This window comes from Oryzias melastigma, linkage group LG16 (genome assembly GCF_002922805.2).
Source record: "Oryzias melastigma strain HK-1 linkage group LG16, ASM292280v2, whole genome shotgun sequence".
Taxonomy (NCBI): domain Eukaryota; kingdom Metazoa; phylum Chordata; class Actinopteri; order Beloniformes; family Adrianichthyidae; genus Oryzias; species Oryzias melastigma.
Window position 1 is genome coordinate 26,096,996 of NC_050527.1, and position 21,009 is coordinate 26,118,004.

At 38.1% G+C, this 21,009-nt stretch overlaps 1 protein-coding gene across 6 annotated transcripts in view; it reads left to right on the top strand.

The window, feature by feature from the left end:
* The window catches only part of nek10 (NIMA-related kinase 10), a 23,971-nt gene that overhangs the window by 1,762 nt on the left and 1,200 nt on the right, over positions 1-21,009 (top strand). For 2 of the 6 annotated variants that reach the window (XM_024258208.2, XM_024258207.2), the window contains 27 exons: positions 1,273-1,368; positions 1,445-1,529; positions 1,601-1,642; positions 1,725-1,803; positions 1,880-1,947; positions 5,630-5,709; positions 6,522-6,608; positions 6,680-6,904; positions 8,713-8,801; positions 9,881-9,942; positions 10,004-10,075; positions 11,505-11,569; positions 11,672-11,774; positions 11,867-11,995; positions 12,065-12,202; positions 12,291-12,336; positions 12,413-12,534; positions 14,919-15,021; positions 15,102-15,177; positions 16,601-16,730; positions 16,818-16,888; positions 16,958-17,159; positions 17,233-17,320; positions 18,763-18,808; positions 18,913-18,950; positions 19,018-19,118; positions 19,225-19,335. In XM_024258208.2, coding sequence (XP_024113976.1) covers positions 1,273-1,368; positions 1,445-1,529; positions 1,601-1,642; positions 1,725-1,803; positions 1,880-1,947; positions 5,630-5,709; positions 6,522-6,608; positions 6,680-6,904; positions 8,713-8,801; positions 9,881-9,942; positions 10,004-10,075; positions 11,505-11,569; positions 11,672-11,774; positions 11,867-11,995; positions 12,065-12,202; positions 12,291-12,336; positions 12,413-12,534; positions 14,919-15,021; positions 15,102-15,177; positions 16,601-16,730; positions 16,818-16,888; positions 16,958-17,159; positions 17,233-17,320; positions 18,763-18,808; positions 18,913-18,950; positions 19,018-19,118; positions 19,225-19,335 — 2,554 coding nt within the window. Of the gene's footprint in view, positions 1-1,272; positions 1,369-1,444; positions 1,530-1,600; positions 1,643-1,724; positions 1,804-1,879; positions 1,948-3,114; positions 3,138-5,629; positions 5,710-6,521; positions 6,609-6,679; positions 6,905-8,712; positions 8,802-9,880; positions 9,943-10,003; positions 10,076-11,504; positions 11,570-11,671; positions 11,775-11,866; positions 11,996-12,064; positions 12,203-12,290; positions 12,337-12,412; positions 12,535-14,918; positions 15,022-15,101; positions 15,178-16,600; positions 16,731-16,817; positions 16,889-16,957; positions 17,160-17,232; positions 17,321-18,762; positions 18,809-18,912; positions 18,951-19,017; positions 19,119-19,224; positions 19,336-21,009 lie in introns of those variants that run through there. The other 4 variants (XM_024258210.2, XM_036216111.1, XM_024258209.2 and 1 more) reach the window with 4 other exon arrangements.

Below are 21,009 nucleotides of genomic sequence, written 5' to 3' on the forward strand. Positions count from 1 at the left end.
CAATATTAATATAGCTAAATGAAGGAATTTTGTTTTTCGTTGAAATCCAATCATATAAATCCCTTCAAAATATATTACTTGCACTAAAGCATTTTCCAACCTTCACTATAATATTTTACGAATGGCATTACATTCACTAAAACCTTTGATTAATCCACACAGAGATAAGCTAACACTGAAAAATTAGAACAAATAAATATTTTTTCATTGTTTTTTTTACTGTCTGACATGCCACCTAAAGAAATCTCTTCATTAAAAGTATTTTGACTAATTGTTGCAGCTCAGAGGTTTAAAACACAGAACTCATGCTGCAATCTAAGGGTCTGTTCAGACTGGATTTATTTGGTCCGCTCAAAGTGAACCAGAGTTCGTTTCCAATGATAATCTGATACAAAGTTTAAGTCTGAATACACCTAAACAAACCCTGATCCAGGACCTGGAACTCTCTCTGACACATCTTTTGAGGTGGTCTCAATTCTTTTACAATCAGACTGAACTTTGGTTCATTCCTCAGTCTGAATACGATCCACTGAGAGCAAATTAAGTGGACCAAATTACTGGACAGTAGTCTATACTTGAAAGAATAGGGATTGAATTATACATTTACCTGCTTGTGGTGTTAAAAAAATAGCATTTGTACTAATTGTAGAAGTTGCTCTGCCCATTTTAGTTTTTATGCCATCGATGTGTTTTTCCCCAAGTTCCTTTAACATCAATAACTATACCTAATCGTTTAATTTCATTTACTTGCCTAATTACTGTTCCTTTTAAACTTAAGGTTAATTATGGATTTGTATGTATTGCACATTAAGAGCCAAATACCATGCACTTTGTTTTATTTCACTGTCAGGTCATCAGTGACAAAGCCGATGATCTGACAATGAAGAAGTGAAAACCAGACACTCATATGTGCGGAGGACAACAAACAGAAATGAGAAGATATTTTAAATTAAACTTCTTGTTACAAGAGAACAACTTATAACAGAACTTAACTAAAATGAAGAAATGCCATCCAAAAAACAAACAAAAAAAAGACAAAACATAAAAGTAACTGTCAAGCATGGTGGTGGTAGTCTAACGGTGTGGGGATGCTTTGCAGCTTTAACCCCTTCGTTGTATGTTGTGAATTAGCGACAAACGGTTGCTAAAGAAGGGCTGAGATTGGGATACTTTGATGACAGATTTATAAATTCTCTGTTGTGTTTTCTTTTAGTACCTGCTCCTCTCATGACAGAATCTGTTCATTTTTTCCACAAATATTTGATTTTCCAGCATAACCTACAAAGACCAAAGATGCTTCAGCAGCCACCCTCTGGATAAACTGTTCTCTGGCATTCTCACTTCTTTGATCAAGAATCGACTCTGCAGGTAAACATGTTTGGAATTTATTTCTGAAATCTCTGACAAAAACACACATTTGTGACCATATTAAACCCTGAAACAGTGAGTGGATTGATGGAGCGCCGCCTGAGTCCGTCTTTCGAGTTCTCGTCTGTCTGCGGTTGTTGATCAGAGATCCAAACTATCAGGTACAAACTATTATTCTACTTACTGTTAAATCTGCTCTAGTAATAATTACATTTCATTGTATTTTCTTCAGATTATTCTTCATCAGCTCCATGGCATTGATTTACTAGCCAGGGTAAATACCTCCATTAAATCTCATTCCTGTGGTTAAACAGTCTCCCCATCCTCATTTCTTCATCCTCCTCTTCCTCCCTCAGTATATGGAGTCCGTCGCTGCTCGGTATTTGTCTTGTGGAGAGCAGGGGTTGGAATCTCACAGTCTTGTCACGATGACCTGTAAGTAACCTGCAGTAATTCAGAAAACGCAGAAAGGATCCATCATTATCAAACCAAGACGTCACGGATTGTTCAGATATTTTCCAGAAGCTGTCCGCCGTGGAGAATCAAAGGCTGTGGGTGATGGAGAGCGGCGCTCACAGGGTGAGTTTAGCGCCACATAATTTTCACGTTGTTCTGCAATTATAAACTGATGATTTGGAAGACCGTTTTCACCGAAACGCAACAACTTTACAGAAACAGGATGATGGTTGTGCTGTAAAAACTCTCAAACTATGGTGGCCCTCAAGTGCAAATAACATGTTAAAGAGCACAACAATTAAAAAAGATATAATAAAAAACAACAACATTGCAATTTGGAAATCAAAACAAAATTCCAGAAACAAAAATGTATTTAAAAGAAATAACACGATTAAAAATAAATCAATAAATAATAAGGAACCATTGCAGAAAACAAAAAATGTCCAAAAATCAAAATGAAATGTTAAAAACATGAATCAAATCCAGAAAAGGTGAGTATTATGGGACATCACTGATTGGATGATGATGTTTGTTCACCTTTTCAACAGGAAGTCATTTGACAGGACAATATTTTATTTTATTTATTTATTTTTTGAGAAAAAAATCCAACAACACAACATGAATCATTTCAAGTTCAAGTCATTCTCATTTGTAAATATTAACAGGTCAGAAAACAGCAGTAAACAAGAATCAATGAGAAAAAAAACAATAGTAATATTATTTTTTAACATAGCACATACATTTTCAAATTAGAATTTATTATCTTGTTCACAAATTTATTTTAAGAGTTCAAAGAAAACATGGGATTTAGATCATTTACATTCTTTTAAAGACATTTTCCACCTAAATATTCCATTTTTAAAACCAACAAAAACGGGAGGCAGTATGATGATAGTTCTGACAGAAGATATTTATTTCATCTTCTGGCCACGCCCACTTCCAAAGTTTGGTGACCCTTTACTGTAGTTCAAGTAAAACATCCTCCTGCTTTCCCTCTTCTTCCAAACTCAAACATCATCATCCAACCAGCGATTCCCCATGATATCTTCCTTTTTTAACATTTTATTTTGATTTCTGGAAGTTATTTTTGTTTTTTGATTTCTGGAAGTTATTTTTGTTTTTTGGTTTCTGGATTTTTTATTTTTCATTTTTTAAATGTAATGTTTTTCTTGTATTTTTTGATTGTCGTTGTGATGTTTAACCTTTAACACAGGAGCTCCAGTGTTCATGTTCTTTTGATTTGGTGTAAATTTTCAACCATTAACACAATCATTCCAGTAGATTCTGAAGGAGAAAAGTGGCTCGACGTTACAGTAAGTCAATGATTTTTTTGTGTTAAAGTGTCACTGACAATGCCTCAGGTGTTAAAGGGTTAATATGTTTTTGTGTGGAATGATTTGTTGATGTGATTTGGACTTCAGGGCCACCGTACTTCAGATCAACCAGTAATAAAGTGGAATTTTGAGGACGAACAGTTTGTGTTAAAAATATTCTTAAGTAGCTGCCAAAAAGAGATCATGACTTCTGTTTTTCTTTAATTCACTGTTGTTTAAAAAAATAATATTTCATTTCCACTAGAAAACATAAATGTTACAACAAGACATCTTATGCAGGGGAAATGAAAAGGAGCAGAATGAAGAAAAGGTTATTTTTCTGAACTTTACATGCATACAAAAAGAAAAAGGTAAATATACAACTATGTACACATTGTTACTCAAAATAATGTGCTATAAAAGGGTCAGAAACAGTTGAGAAAAACACAAAATTAAAGAATTTATAAGTTGTTTGAATGTGATCGATGATTTAGTTTCTTTAACCCCTTGAATTGAAATGCATCTTCCTTGAATTTTTGTCTTTCACCATCATAAATAGTTTTTTAAAGTAAAATCCAACCTAAATCTAAATCATATTTTCTTAAAGAAAAACGTTTTTTTTAGGAATTTTTTAAATAAAAACAAGTCAGAGTGACCATCTGTTACACAAACAATCTCTGCTTCCCTGTTCTTCATTTGTAGAACCTTTTCGCTTTACTGTCGTTGTTCCCTTCAGGAGTCGGTGCAATAAATTGATTGATTTAACCCTATTTTCCCTTTTTTCCACCCTCACTATTGCTGTCCTCGTCTCATCTTTTACTACATCAATCTCCTCTTTGGTTTTCTTTTAGATCTCCTGCTCTAAATCAATAGTTTTACTATTCCTGCTCTGGCCTTATCCAAACAAAATTAACTCCAAAAATGTCCCTCCATCCATCTTTGTCCCAAACACCATCCTCATCTCTGCTTCTTCACTGATCTCCTCCTTTTAAATCCTTCCTTTCCTTCTTGCTGATACTCTTTTCAAATGTCAGACACGATTCTTCAAACCGGACTCTGAAAGTTTCCCAGAAGAACAGAATTGTGTGAAAACCCGACTCAGATGGCAGAGAATCTTCACAGATGCCTTTCAACCTGCTCGTCTTCACCTTTTATCACACAAATGTTGTTCTAAACACTCGACCCTGTACTTAAAATCCTCTCTTCACCTCTGCAGCCTGCAGCCTCCCTCTCATTATTTGCTACATGAAAGGACTCCAATCTGAACCTTTCATCCTTCTGAAGGTGTCATTTGTTCAAATCATTCAGGGGAAACCTGCTGTGCAGCAAATATGACATTCTGGATCTGCACCGGACCAATGAGCCAACACTCTTACAGCGATGTACACGTTACACAAGATCTGATTCTGTTAAGAAGATTCTAAGAGTTAATACACACATATACATTTCTGCACCTTTTTTTAAATTAATTAATTTAATTTTTGCACTAACATTTATCTAGCTGGAAAAGGTTGATGAGAAATATTCTGTCTGTTTTGAGCAGGTTAGTTTTCAACCTAAATAACTGAATCAAATCTCATAATGAAGGAGCTAATTTGTTCTTTTTGAGTCACATTTTTGTGTCGTTGTCCATCACCAAAGGCGTACCCCATGGCTCTGTCCTGGGACCTCTGCTGTTTATCATTTGCGTTCTTCCCCTTGGTAAAATCTTCCGTCACCATCAAATATATTTTCATTGCCATGCAGATGACACCCAGATATACATTTCCACCTGCCTCCCTTACCAGTTTCCTTCTCTCAATAAAATCCTTCTAATTTAATCAACTAAACACTTTAAAAACTAAAAACCTTTTTAATATGTGCTTTTATCCGTTTGGTGACCTTGAGTTTAGAAAAAAATGTCTAATAAATAAAATGTAATAATATAAATATTAAAAATTTGATTTCCAAAATCCATCCGTCCATTTTCTGAAACCACTGAACCATTTTCAGGGTCACTGGGTTGCTGGAGCCTATCCTAGATACTGTTAGATGAAGGCAGGATACGGAGGGCCATACACTCTCACACACACAGCCTCACGTGCACACCTAAGGGCAAATTAGTCACCAAAAACTTATGAAGCATGTTTTGGAGGAAGCTGGAGATCCCAGACAAAGACCCGCTCATGCAGGAGGACAGGAGGGCATGCAAACTCTTAACTGAAAGGTCCCAGCTGGGATTCGAATCATGATCTTCTTTCTGTGAGGCAAGAGTGCTGACCACTCCACCACCATCTCATCAAGAGCAGATCTTCTTGATAAAAATCCCATTTACCAAAGAGGATTCCTTAAACACTTTAAGTGTCCCAATTCACTCACTTCTACTCAAATCTGAAATTACAAAAAATAAAGTAAACATTTTTCCAAGTATATTTAATATTTATTTATGTTTTCCATGTGTTTTCATAAACCTCACACCTGTTTTGTGGTTTTGTTGGTCTTTCGCTTTGCAGTGTTTGGTGAAGCTGCTCCACAGCAGAGACAGCGGTGTGGTGCAGGGAGCTCTGCTGGCCCTCACTGCTGTCGCTCAGAGGTACGTCAGGGTTTCAGTTGAGGTAGGGGGGGTCAAACTCAATCGCACAAGGGGCCAAAATTCAAAACACACCTTAGGTCACGGTCCGAACAGGATAAACATTTATTGAACACTCTAAGACTACATTTTAAAAACTTTAAAAACGTAACCTTTAAACTCAATAATGAACTAGATATACAGCATTACCTGTGATAATGCTAGTGTGAATGAATCCAAGCTAAATTTGAAGATGCTGAAACTGATAGCTAAAGACCCTGAAGCTGATAGCCAGCTTAAATATTAACTAAATGCCAAATTAGCCTTGAAAACTAGAAAAGAAAACACACAGGTTAGCCAAAACAGCTAGCATGTAGCTGAAATATTAGCTATTCTTCGAAACAGACTAAAAAACGTTTGAAAAAAATAGCCAACGTGTAACTAAAATATTAGCTAAACTCCAAAATAGCCTAAAAATCTTAGTAAATGCCAAAATAGTCCAAAAAGATAGCAGAATGACAATTTTTAAAACTTTAAAACTCTAACTTTTTTAACACAATTATGAATAATAAAAAGGCAGGAATATTATTCCAGAATAAACAAATTTAAACCTTTAATAACTTTGAATATTTTACACTCCATAAAAATATATTTTGTCCAAATTATACAAGTTAAAATGAGCGCAAGATAACATTGGGTCATTAATAACAATAAAATAAAATTGATGGCCGGATATAATTACCCAGAGGGCCGGATCCGGCCCCCGGGCCTTGACTTTGACACATGTGAGTTAAGGAATTAAAGATGTAGATCTTTATCTTTTATTTGTTTTGCAGCTCAGAATTCAAGAAGGAGATGGGTGAGCTGCCGGTGGTGGAGACTCTTCTGGTGATCCTGCAGGAGCACGACCTGCTGTCAAAAAAGTAAGGACAGGTTTACTTTGAGTTGTTGGTGAGAATATTAACAAAATAAAGTTTAAAAACTTTTCCTTCAGAATGGGTGCTGAACTGCTGAGGCTCCTGTCGCCGGTGCCTCAGGTGAGGATCCAGGTGATGGAGCTGGGCGGGGTGCCGGTGCTGCTGAGCCTGCTGCACGGCCCGCACGTCAAGCTGCTGTGGACCGTCTCCTGGGTTCTGGTTCAGCTCTGTGAGGATCCCGAAGCCAGGGTGGAGATCCGGAGCTGGGGCGGGGTGCAGCAGCTCCTGCGGCTGCTCAGCAGGTCATCAACGCTCGGATCTGACACGACTGCAGCCAAACAGAACCAAAGTTTACTCACACAAAATCCAACACGTTTTTACTTTTTCAGAAGACCAAATTAAAGTTTTTCTGCAGGAAGAACATTTTAGTAGTTGTATTTAAAGTTCTCCCCCGCTGACGAATGCTGTAGTTCCTCATTAAAGCATGGCAGCTCCATGAATTCAAATTATCTTTATGTTTGCTATTATATACCCATAAGAGAGTCTTAGCACATCGTTCATCCTTTTGCTTTCTTGCTGATTTAACCAGTTATTTTAGAGTTGAAACATTTTTTTTTCGTGATATTCTTATGTTTAAGGATTCATGGATAAACTGTTTTTTTACATGTATTTCACTTTCAACATTTTCTGTTTCTGGGTTGAGATCACAAAAGAGGAAGTCAGTAGATTTAAAGATCCACTCTGAGGAAAATCCTGTTTTTAATACAATCTTGCAGCATTTCTATGGAGCTATTTTGGGGCCAGTATTATTTGAAACTCAAATAAATCAAATTAAATTTAATAAAACGTTTTGCTATTCAGCTTCAAATGTTTGTTTTTTTAGGTTTAAAAACTCAAAATGTCTATTTTAAAACTTTTTTTTCACTTTCAACTCTTTTTTTTTTTCGTTTTCGAATCTGATAATTTCAGTTTCCAAACTTTTTGGTCCCATTGTGGCGCGCTGGGGCGGGGCTAACATGATTGACCAATCAAAATCAAAGAGGGTGGTAACTTCAGTCCCGGTGCGTTCACTGACTCTGAGAACTGTGATAATTGAGGTCTGAAAATGGCTGTTTAGTCTATACTATCATTATCTGAAGTTGTCCCAAGAGAAAAAGCAGAATTTTAGCGAGTACAAACCGCACATCCAAAACTCTGTTCTAGCCCGTTCAAAACGCGTTCAAATGGCGTATAAATACAGGCGTAGAAAACGTCCTTATGCTTGCATAAAACGCTCTTTGGTGGGTTGCGATTATTAAGCCTACAGAACACTATGTCAGATATGGTGTGGTGGTAATGTGCAGGACTTGTTAATATTTTGCCAGGACTCACCTGGGTTCGAATCTCACTGTTGGAAGGTTTTTAGCTCCATATTTTTCTGCAGATGAAGGACATATTTAAAAGAAAATTGAGCCACAATTGCATTTGAGTATTTTTTGATCCAAATCGTTTTGAATCATTCATTACTTTCCAGAAAGAGTTACAAAATACACAGGTTTCCTTTATGTGGCGCCAGTCATTTCTGATCAGCATCAGCTACAAGAACTGACAGGACACTATTTCCCACAATGCATTGTTTTGTAGTCATCAAGGTGGCTCGCAGTGCCAGATTTCGAGCTGCACTTCCCTGGGTAGGCGCCTTGTCCCCGCCCCTTTCTCGCGATATTTTTATGATGATTGACACTTGACATCAGAGCAAAAACTACCCAACATTCACCACAATCCAGACACACAGCGCTGCGTCCGCATCATCTCAAACACACCTAATGAACTACTGCCGCTCTGCAGAAACTATGTCCTAGAAAACGACAAGTTTTTTGATTTTGACTAAAACAACATCAACACTGGGAACGCTTTGAAAATAGATCAGAAGATGATCCGGTGCGGGATTTTAAGCCCAAAGGTTAAAGCTGTTTTTTGATACATTTTAGGGATCAAAGTATAAATGCAGCACTGATGTCATGGTGGTTGCGGTTGCCTAGCAACACTACATCAGAGCATGTGCTCATTAATGTCCCGTCTTTGAAAGTCTTTCACACTGCAACATGTGGACTAACGGACTCTCTTTTAGTGACAGGCCGCACGTTTCTGAGCAGTGGAGCGTGAAGGAGGAGCCGAGGCCTCCGGAGGAGCCGGACAACAGCGCCGCCCTGAAGTCAGGTCTCTGTGAATCCAGTGATGCTGTCAGTGTGGATTCATCCAGAACAGCACAGACCACATCCGTCTGCTTTCCTTCTTATGTCCTTAATATCGACCCGTTTGTTAACAGGAGGTGTTCCTCCGTCGCTCACTTTTAAATTTAAAGGGACCATACTTTGTTTTCTTAAGTCTTTCAGAGTAAACTATATTCATGAAAATAATCATATATCACCTTTGGAACACTAAAAGATGAATTATTTATTAAATATGACTTATCGGTACTTTTGTGAACACAATCTCTGAGACTCCACCTTTCGCTCCCGGAGGGTTCCACTCACATCATGACATCATCCTAGAGCCGGCGTGTCATCCACGAAATAAAGAGGGGAACATTTTTATTATTATGTTTTAGATTGATGTAGGCCCACGTACAGTGCAGCTCGGATGTTTATCCCCCAAATTTGGCACAAACAGAACATTTTTGTGGTGAAATTCAGTCAAAAAACACCTGATGAACATTTCAGGATTTATTGAAAAGATGACATATAATCTCTATATCAAAAATCCTCTTTGCTTTCATGCGGATCTATTTACCTTTCTGGTGCTGCTCAATAATCCACGTTTAAACCAGTTCTCCCAATTCGTCGCTCGCTTATTTCTCCAGGAAATAGTCTGCTCCCTTTCTCCTGCCGACTTCCCATGATCCCCCGTCAGCTTGCCCCATTCTCTGATACGTTTAGGATTCCTCTCAATGAGGAATTAACATTATAACACATTTAAAAGCTAAAAAAGTAGATTTTTCATGGTATGGTCCCTTTAAAACCTTGACAAAACAGTGAAAGCTGGTAGTTTTGTTGCTGAAATGATGATAATTCCTCCCACAGGGGAGTCTTATCAGCACCTGAGAGAGTAAACACATCCTTCCTGAAGCAAAGCTGTTGGATTTGTTTTAAGGGAAGTGATTGTAAACTTCCTGTGTTCGATAACTCTGCAGTAAACATAATGAACTCTAAAGACCAACGCAGAAAATCAGATAACCGGCCAGCGTGACCTTTAGGACGTCAGCTGTCTGTTTAATGACCGTCTGCACCCTCTTCCAGCCTGCTGCACGGCTCTGACTGAGATGAGTCTGGACGACTCCTCGGCTCTCCACATCGTTCAGGTAAATGTCGTTTCTGGTGACAAAACACAACTTCCGGGAAATGACTTTTTTTTCCCCACAGGAAAATGGCGTTTACATCATTGCAAAGTTGATTTTACCAGAGGAGGGCGGAGCGGCGGCAGCTTCACTTCAGGTGCACGATTTAAAAAATAAATAATAATCTAAATAATAATCTTTATTTACATAGCACCTTTCAAGACCAAAATCACGAAGTGCTTCACAGTAAAACAGAATTATGAAAAGGCAATTTTAAAAGATATGTTTTTAGCTACTTTTTAAAACAAAAGTCTGCAGATCTGAGGCTGAGAGGAAGGGAGTTCCAGAAGGATGGAGCCAATGCTGCAAAGGCTCTGTCACCTTTAGTTTTAAAGGTTCTTTTAACCACCAGCAGGCCCTGGTCACATGATCTGAGCGACCTGCTGGGAGTGGACGGCTGCAAAAGGTCTTTTATATATAACAGCGCAGTTGGATTAACAAAGGGGTGATGCGGGAAAACTTGGAAGATTTGGTTAAAAGCCTTGCAGCAGCGTTTTGGACAACCTGAAGCCGTTCTAGAGATGTTTTACTGAGACGTGAAGATGGAGTTGCAATGAAATAAAAGCATGAATGAGCATCTCCATCTCAGAACATGATACAACTAGACTCAGTTTAGCAATGTTTTTTAAATGATAAAAACAAGAACGAACAAGTGACCCGACGTGAGAGTCGAGAGATAAAACTGTCTAGAGTTACCCCGAGGTTTCTAACAGAAGGTCTGACATAAGAAGCAAGTGGACCGAGCCACTGGACTATCTGGTATTTGTCAGGAGCACAAACGAGGACCTCAGTTTTAGTTTCATTTATGGCGTATACTTGTATAGCGCTTCCTACCCTCCTTCGAGGGCCCAAAGCGCTTCACAGTCACAGACCCATTCACCCATTCACACACACATTCACACACTGGTGGTGGCTCCGCTGCCGAACACTGGCGCCAACCTCCCACCAGAGGCAATTCGGGCTTCAGTGTCTTGCCCAAGGACACTTCCACACATGGACGGGCAAGGCGGAGTTGAACCCGCTCACTTCTAATCAGGAGTCGACCGCCCTACCACTGCACCACGGCCGCCCCATAAGTTGGAGAAAGTTGTCGTTCATCCAACTCTTGACCGAATCCAGACACCTGCAAAAAATCTGTATTTTAAAAACATCCTGAAGTTTAAAAGACACATAAAGCTGAATGTCATCAGAGCTCAAAATACGCTGCAAAGGCAGCAGATATAAAATGAACAGTAAAAGTCCCAAAGCAGAGCCTTGAGGCACACAAGAAGTGATGGAGGGATGCAGAGGAGGACTTGAACTTAGCAGATACCACAGAAAAGGATCTACCAGTCAGATATGAGGAGAACCAGTTTAAAGCGAATCCAGATACTGCAACGTTTTTCAGCCTGTCCAGGAGGACGTGGTAGTCGACAGTGTTGAAGGCTGCGGTTGAGTCCAGCAGCAGCACAGAGCAGTTTCCTGCATCAGCATGTCGAATCTGAAGAAACAGTCAGAAACTGAGATGCTGCTTTTCTGTTTGGCAGTGCTACGCTTTCCGGACTCTGCGCTTTCTGTTTAGCGTCGAACGAAACAGACCGCTCTTTAAAAGGTGAGCGACCCCCCCCAGAATATATCAGGGGCTGTCTTTGCATGAATACTTTCTGATTGTTTCTCATTGTTGACGTCCTCTGCACGCTGGAATCCCTCCCAGACTCTTTCCCACAGACCTCTTTGAGTTGTTTATTGATGTTGGACATTACGCGCGGGACCTCGCGGCCTACGAGGAGCTGCAAACTGTGGTTTCACTTTACACTGTAAGAGAACAGCTGCTGAACATGTTTGGTTTTGGGTGAAATGACTGCGTTCTATTGGATTTGCTGAATTAACTGAGAGGATTTTGATGCAGGAGGAGAAGCTGGAGGCTCTGAGAGAGGGCATCAGGTCCGTGGATCAGAGCCGGCCTCCCCTCAAAGTCATCAGCGGTTACTCCATTCTGGAGCATCTGGGCACGGGGGCCTTTGGAAGTGTCTTTAAGGTGGAGAAACATCTGTTTTAAGCTAAAAAAAAAAAGTTTGGGTTTCAGTAACAATGACTGTAATGTTAGGTCCAAAAGCAGAGTGGTCAGAACCTCCTGGCTTTGAAGGAAGTGAACCTGCACAACCCGGCGTTTGGTAAAGACAAGAGGTCCAGAGACAGTAACGTGGAGAAGATCATCTCTGAGCTCACCATCATCAAAGAACAGGCACAGATTCTCTAGGATCTGGAATAAAATGAAAGTCTTCCTCTTTACTTTTTAAAATAAAGGAACCTTTGTTCTTTCTCGTCTCCAGATGACGCATCCAAATGTTGTCAAATACTACAAAACGTTTCTAGACGGTGTGTAGTTCCTTCAGCAGCTCACGAGCTCCTCATGAAAGAGCGGGAAAAGCTGCAACGCTCCTCTGTGTTTCAGGCGAGAAGCTCTACATCGTGATGGAGCTGATCGAGGGAGTCCCTCTGGCCGAACACTTCACCTCCCTGAAGGAGAAGCAGCAGCGCTTCACCGAGGACAGGATCTGGAACGTGTTCATTCAGGTAAAGCCGCTGACGTCACAGACGTAACGCATTCAAATGTTGACTAATAAAGTCATTTATTAGTGTAACATTCTCTTACTGCCGTCTAAACTTGTTGAAACATGTTCATACTTTTTAATCAGTCATCACTTTCAAAATAAAGTTCAATGAAAAGAAATGGCACCTTGTTTGGGCAACTATTCAGTAATTAAAGTAGGTAAAGAGTAAAGTAATTTCATTACATTTTCATCCAGAAACTAAAGTAAAGTAATCGATTACTCTTCAAAGGTAATTGACCCACCACTGTGAAAGAGGCAGCTGGACTAAGGTCCAATCCAAATTCTTCCCTTCTCCTTACCCTCCATTTGAAGGGTCATTTTTAGTACAAGTGTGTCCAGAATATTATATTTTAAATCCGACCTTCAAAGCGGACGGTAAACTTTCTTCATGTGGATGTGCTCTGAACCACAGAAGTTTACATTTAAATGTAAGTAATGACTTTTTGTTGTAGCAGGACCTTTTTAAAGTTAAAAAATTGATGTTTTTATGTATATTTGAGCGCTGGGAGCTCCACGCTAAAGCTAACTGACTAGTAATTATTGGGGATGTCATCGAACGAAAGTGACGTCTGAATTATGAGACACTGTTTTTTAGTAACTCTCCATTTGGAGGGCTAAATGAAGGGGAAGGGGGAAAGGAAGAATTTGGATTGGGCCTATATTAGACGCATGTCCAAAGTCTGGCCTGGAGACACACGGCCCACAGGTTTCTTTCATTAAATCAGTACGACACATCCTACAACACTTTCTTAAATGGATAAATTCCGTTATAAGTCAGTATAAACATGTGGCCACACTTTTACACAGAACAACCCGTCTGTGACACTTTCTAACTCATTTCTAAAATCTTGACTGTAAACAATATCCTTGTGTCTGATCAAAACTGCATTTTTTGTACTTCTGAAGGAGATAACTATTTGTTTCCTAATCACACGATTTGCATTTAGAAGTTTACAGTGAGCATTTAATAATAAATAGTATGTAACATTTCATGTGAACTCAGATTTTTTTTTTTTCCAGACAGACTTTGTTTTTGGCTGTCAGAATTCCCTCCCTACTTCCTAACTACTAAGAAACGATCTATCCTATTATTATCTTTTTTAAAACTGAAAATATGACATCACCAATTTCACAAAAATGAAAACCTAATCAATAAAACGAGCATATTATGACGACTATTTATGAATCCATTGTGTTCTAACGCTGAAAACGTTGAGGATTTATTAACAAAAAAATACTTTTCTCGTGTGCAACAATTGTTCAAACTTAATGCATTGTGGTCTATATTCTCCAATCTAGTGAGTATTGATGGACACTGTCTTTATGCAGAGAATTGTGGGGAATTTCTAGGGGACTCAATTTTGGAATTATAAATTCGCAGTACACAATGGTGAACGCACGATATAGTGAGTAGTGAACGAATTCAGACATTGTCTCTATAATTCTATAATTTCTGGTCTTCAAAATTAAATTTACAGTATTTTGGTAAAAAAAAAAAATTAAATGTATTTCTGTTCTATGTAAAAATGTGAAAAGTATTCCATGCAAAAAAAGGATACAATTTGTATTTTATGTTATTCTAAGGGTTCAAAAAACACATTTTCACCTCACAGATTCTGCTTCTTTTTTGCTAAAAGTTTCAGAACAACAAGAAAAAGGAGAGCTGCAGGTTTGTTTTTTTAATGGTCCAACCACACCTCTTAAACCCTGATACTCAGAGGAGTGATGTGTGACCAACCTTCTGACTTCCAAACTGAAGCGCGTTTAAATGATAAAATAGCTGTACACACCTCAAGAAACCAGTAGGGGGTCAGAGACTGAAAGACTGCAGTCCCCATTCATCATAAACAGGAGCAAAACTGTTGTTTTCTTGAGCATTTCCTCATTCATTTTCTTTCTCCTCCTTCATATGTTAAGTAGTGAGTGGAAGGTTTGATAAGCGCCCGTCCATCTGCACTAAGTATTAAAGATGAGAGGACAGAATATTTTTATTTTTATTTTCCACTATTTTTCCTCTTTTGACTCCCTTTGATTCTACTGTTTTATTTGCTGTCACTTTTTCTGCTCTTTGTCAATCAGATTAATTTAATCACTCAGGCAAATGTATCGTCTTTCTCTGACTGTTTTTTGAAGTGTGTCAAACACAAACTGAACCCATCAGCTCATCAGAAGGCTTCAACTGGACAGTCTGTTTGTCAAGACTTTTTACCTGTAATTAGAATCAATATCCTTCATAACTGAACTAGGAATTGGCTTCAACAAACTACCTTCAGAATTATTGGTTTGAGACTTGTTAATTCCCTCTTGACTGGTTGAGAAACATTCATTGGATCTTGAATGTTTCAGGTATGTCTGGCTTTGCGGTACTTACATAAGGAGAAGAGGATCGTCCACCGGGACCTGACACCAAACAACATCATGCTGGGGGAGAAAGACAAAGTCACCATCAGTGAGTCTGAGTTTATCCTCCTTCACAGCACATTTCTGTCTTCACTGAGACTGGAACTGCTGTCTCTTCTTTGTCTGAAGCTGACTTTGGTCTGGCCAAGCAGAAACAGGAGAACAGCAAGCTAACATCTGTGGTCGGCACCATCCTTTACTCCTGGTGAGAAGATCTTTATCGCAGCGTTTAGCTGAGTTTAAGTTAAAAGTTTAGGGGTTATGAGTTCATCCCTGTACGGGCATGTGACTAAAACTTCATCTGTGCAGGGTAATCTAACATTTCTAAGCATCAAAATACAAAAATATCTTTATTTCTGTAAAATGAAATGAGGCTGTCTGGTTTACACCGTTCACTCTAGAGTGATTCTGCTGCTCCTTTCCGTACGATTCTCGGACATTAAAACTCAATCACACTTTTAGCGACTTCAGCAATCAAAACGTTCAGGACATCCAGGACATTACTGCTTGTACTTAAGACATTCATAAACATCATAGTTTTTGAAATATTGAGCAAAATAAGCCCCATAGGAAGTGAATAAGATTTTTTTTTAATCTTTAAAAAAATTGTGCACTTTGAAACCATTGTTAACTGTAATTTTAAATAATTTGGCAATGAGATGTTATATTAGCATTATGCTAGCTCGTTTTGGTAATTTGGCATCTACTGAGGTTTTTAATACTAATATTTTAGCAACATGCAAATGTTCTTTAGCTAATTTGTTATCTACTAAGGTTGTTGGGCTACTTTTGAGTTTAACCAAGAACAGACTAACGTTTTTGGCTAATTTGTTATCTACTAAGGGTCTTTTTTCTTGCTTTGCTGTCTTTTTTTCAATTGAACAACTTCACACTACAGAACAAAACATGGCTTGAAATTATAGAACAGAGTTTTTTCCATTATTACAATCAAACAGGGGGGCGATTGCAGCATTAAACAACAAAACAGAATCAATAAAATAAAAATAAAAAATATTAATTTAAAAAAAGATCTGAGCAAAGGGAGGCAAACAATAAAAAAGAATCACATAATCATAGATACAAAAGGGAAGATGTTAGTTTATCATTCTACTGAGGTTGTTGGGCTACTTTTGAGTTTAGTGAGGAACATGCTAATATTTCTGACTAACTTGTTATCTACAGAAGTTTGTTAGGCTACTTTTGAGTTTAACTAATATTTTAGCAACAGGCTAACATGCATTTTTAGGCTGTTTTGGAGTTGAGCTACTATTCTGTCAATATTCTGGCTTTTTAGGCTTATTTTGGATCAACTAAAGTTTTTTGGGCTAATTTAGAGTTTAGCTCATATTTAAGCAACACACTACATGTTTTTGCAAAATTGGCATGTATGGAGGATTTTTAAGTAAACTCACTATCATTTTTTAAGAAATTTAGGTCAACTTCAGTCATCTTTCATAAGATCATTTTGCAAATAGCTTTTGCATTTTCAGCAAATCCCTTCAGCAGTTAGAGTATTTTCAAAGCATTCACACCAGCATTATTGCAGGTAATGAAACTTTTCTAGTTATCTTTTGCCTTCATCACGTTTTCCTCCTATTGAAATGTCGATGATGGCGATGCCTGAACAGCCCGGAGGTGGTGAAAAATGAGCCGTACGGAGAAAAAGCTGACATCTGGGCCTTGGGCTGCATCCTCTACCAGATGGCCACTCTGAAGCCTCCGTTCTACAGCAGCAACATGCTGTCTCTGGCCAGCAAGGTGACAGAAACTCTCAAAAGCTTCCACGTTTCCTCGGAATCATCTTCCCTCCCATGATGAATTCTCCTCCGTCTGCTTTGCTGACAGATCGTGGAGGCTGAGTATGAGCCTGTGGAGGAAGGAGTCTTCTCAGAGAGAGTCCCCCAGATGATCCGATGGTGAGATTCGGGTTTGTGGCGCTCGCCCCCGTGACTCTTTGACCTGACAGATCTCGCTCTCCTGAGCAGGTGTTTGACCCCTGATGCCGAGCAGCGACCGGATGTCGTAGTCGTCAGCTCCAGGATCTCAGACCTGATGATTAGGCTCATGGATGGACTCTACACTTCCCACAATGCCTTAGAACGGAGAGCCGAGCGCGACAGGAAACGGGCACAGAAGTGTTTCATGGGAAAGCAAGCAGGCGAGGCCGTTTGCTGTAACTCATGCCAGGTAGAAATGAACGCGGAAACACAAAGCTGAACTGAAAAGGTGTTATGTGAATGTTTTTTATTATCATTTTTAGGAAAACCCTCCAGTGAGAGCTGATCCTCTGACTCACAGCTCGTCTGTAGCCTGCAGCTCCGTTCACGGCGAGCAGGAAGTAAATCAAGGTAACAGTTTCATGCAGCTGAGGAATTTAACGAAAGGGTGTGAAGCTACGACAGGTTGTTGTGAATGTCTGCTCACTTCAAACTGCTGAAACCAACAAGAAGTTTTAGATTTTTAAATTAGAAATGGAATTGATCTGTAAAAGTTGACACGTTAACGAGCACAATTAATAGAACATAATTAATTCCTTAATATTTATTAGGCTCCCTCCCATGCAGCTGTGAGATCAGTATAATAAAACTCCGTCTAAAATAAACTTTTTTATATTCTGTGATTGAGATTTTATTAAATAAACAGATGACAACTGACATTTATTTGTAGTTGTTGGACAAAAGCGATCTTTTATTCTAATAAATAAGACGGTGAACAAACGTCAATCTGACGGCTGTAAGGCAGCAGTGAACCTATTATGGGGGCGGAGCTAAACAGAGCTGTCTGCTATTAGAAATCCAACGACGAGGAAAACAACCATTTTTCTATTGTGGGATGGGGACCGACATGAATTCACTACAATAACAAGCACCGGCGATGTCTTATAATAGATAATACGGTTCACCGCGAAAGTCCCGCCCACCGAATGGACAGACACGCCCCCACCTGAGTAGATTCCAGCTGAGCCAACCTGAAATCCAGCTGGATCAAACCCCCCCCCCCAAAAAAAAGGTTGATTATTTTTCACAAACACAATGAAGAAAATTTATGAGGAAAGAAAAGAAAAGCTAAAAAAAAAAAAAGGAAATCCAGGGAAAATGTCAAATAGACAGCAGTGAGAAATTCTTATTTTTGGGCTGCCTGGTGTGACTTTTGACGGGATTTTTTTGTGTTTTCATTCAAAAACATGTCGATTAGTTTGTTGACAAATGTCATTCTTGTTGTTTTTTTTTATAAAATGACACCTAAAACTTTTATTGTATATATATAAAATAATTATAATTATTAAAAAAAGATGAGTGTCTAAATTTGGTTAAAACTTTCAACTTTTTTGTGAAGCACTTTGTTCTGTTCACATGTGCATGAAAAGCAAATAAAATTTGACAGATTGAGTCGTGAGGGATTTCTAACAGCTCTAAAGTAGCTTTTACTTTGTTCTTTTACCTTTTCTTCAGCTGATCTGCCTCTTTATCTGGTGTAGCTTTTCCATCATTCATTTCTAACATTGTTATAATACTTTCTGCTCATACTCTTTACATTTAGCATTTAACAGTCGATTGAGCTCTTTGGCTTTTTGGTCGACACAGATTTCTGTTTCTTTTTTTGACCTGAAAGTATGAAGTTTTTTTATTTATAACAGTTGAACTTGTTTAGACTTCCCTTTCCTATCTAATGTTCAAATTTCATTTCTGCTTCATAAGGAGAAGTCAGCTTTGACATCAAAGTGGACAAAGAAGTGTTCAGGTTTGTTGATGTCGCTCACTTTTGTGTTTTCTGGTTTGAATTCGTGCAGATTCGAGGTCCAGTTCTTGTGTCCCAGCTGACAAAAATGTGGCTACGTAAGTAAACAAACACCTGATATTTTTTTTACATTTCTGGACTTTTACTTTGGAACCCTCTTCTAAGGTTAATCAGATGACCTTTTTTTTCTCATTTTTCTCAGGGTGGATTTTTGTGCTTTAAAGTTCAAACCAAGGCCAGGTAATGCTCTAACAATCAGCAACATAAACCACAGAAACCTTCATCTAAGGTGTTGTTATGACGACAGTGTCTGCAGGAATCTGTGTGTCCCAGAAGATGCTGCGACAGATTCACGACCCCATCCAGAAACTCCTGGTGCAGCTGCACAAAGTCATCTTCATCACTCAAGTACTTCTGCTGTTATTTCATCGAAAGCTTCCGGTCAAACCAGAGAAATGTTGGTGATTTTGTTGGTGCGGATCACATTCGTAAGACGCGCTGGTTTCTTTTGCAGCTCCCGCCGTCTCTGTCTGCAGACGTCGAACGGCGCCTCGTTGAGAAGTTCAAAAAATCTCTATTCCAACTCGGCAGCGACCCCTACGACCTGAAGGTGGAGCTCAGCAAGGTTCAGCTTTTTCTATTTACTCACTACACTCATACTCTTACAGGTGCATCATGGGAAAATAATATCCAGCAGAGAATACACTGGAGTATACAAAACATCTGTCAAAAGGGACTAATTAGGGTTTTCTGTTCATAAATATTGTTCATTTACTAAAAAAACAATAATAATGATAAAAATAATGAATACTATTGTCTGATCTTCTAATCTAATAGAGATTTGTTAATTCAAAATAAATTCCTTTTACTCAGAACAACTTGACCTATTGACCTTGACTCGAACTTTAGTTCATGGATAGTTTTCTCCATGTGATTTCACTTTATTTCTCTTTAGAAATTGACAAAATCTTAAAAAAAATAATAATAAACCGTTTTTCTGGGTGTTTATGTTTACAAAACTGTTTGCATTAAAACAATTCTCATCTTTTCTTTATAGTAGATCTCACAGCTCCTTTTAAAGTAAAAACTTCACCTGTTCAGTCGGTTTTCTGCTGCATGCAGATCTGCTGGAGACACAGACTCTACTTTGTTGTTAGATTCTCTCCTACTTTTATGTACTGATGTGAAAATAAAACAAAGAACCAATCATGAAGAACTCCAGAATATGGATTAAATAAGGCTGATTAAAAAAAAAACGTTTTAGTGACATCTAGTGATGAAAAGAGAACACTATCAAATGTTAATGCTATGAGATGAACTAGAATAAAACAGTTGAATGTACTGCTGGTCCCCTAAAAATAACTTATCTTTGAGTAAATAACGACTGAGAATAAACATTTCTTTTAGTCACGTGACCCAGTCACAAAATTGTCTTCAATTTTTGGATTTGAATGTGGAAACAAATCCAAAGAGCTCAGCATGACTAGTCTTTAAAGTCCTCCTATGACATTTTTTTAATTAAAAAAACGTTCCCAGTAGTATTTTAATTATGAAGTTTTTAACCAAAATCCCAAAACCTAAATGTCTTAAAAAGCCATTTTTCATGTTGATCTGAAGCCTCTGTTTCCAAAATCTCCTCTGAGGGGGCGTGGCTTTTGGATCAATCAAACATGTTGAAGTGAAAAAACAAGAATCCAGAACATTTTCCAAACTGTGTGAATAAACTCTGTCTGATACACTATTTATTCGAGCACTTTTTCTTATTCTAGTAAACTTTCTATGTTGTTTATTGTTTTTTTATTTTGTATTTTACTAGAAATCTCTTTAACTGCAACAAAGCTCCAGTTTGAGAGTTTTTAAAATGTAAATTAAAACATTAAAAATGGCACATAATGCTCCATTTACTGAATTTAATGATTTCAGTGTTTTACCAGAAAAAATTAAACCAGAATCTGAGACTTTCAGATAATTCTATCTACAAAGATGAGATTAGTGTAAATATGAAATGCCTTCCTCCTAATTTAATGAAAGATAAATTAAAAGAGAAAGTACATTTGATCTGAAAGGCCATGAAATATTTATCAAGGCAAAAAGAATACTTCTAAAGGAGCGATGTTTATCAGTATATGGGGTAAATAAATTGAGCACAGACATTAAAATCGCCAATATAATTTTTTAAAAACTATATTAAAAATAATATAATGACTACAAATCTATCTAGTATAAATAAACACTGTTCATACCCGAGGTATCAGATTCATTCTTCTCTCCTGAATGATGTCTGGAATTATAACTTTTT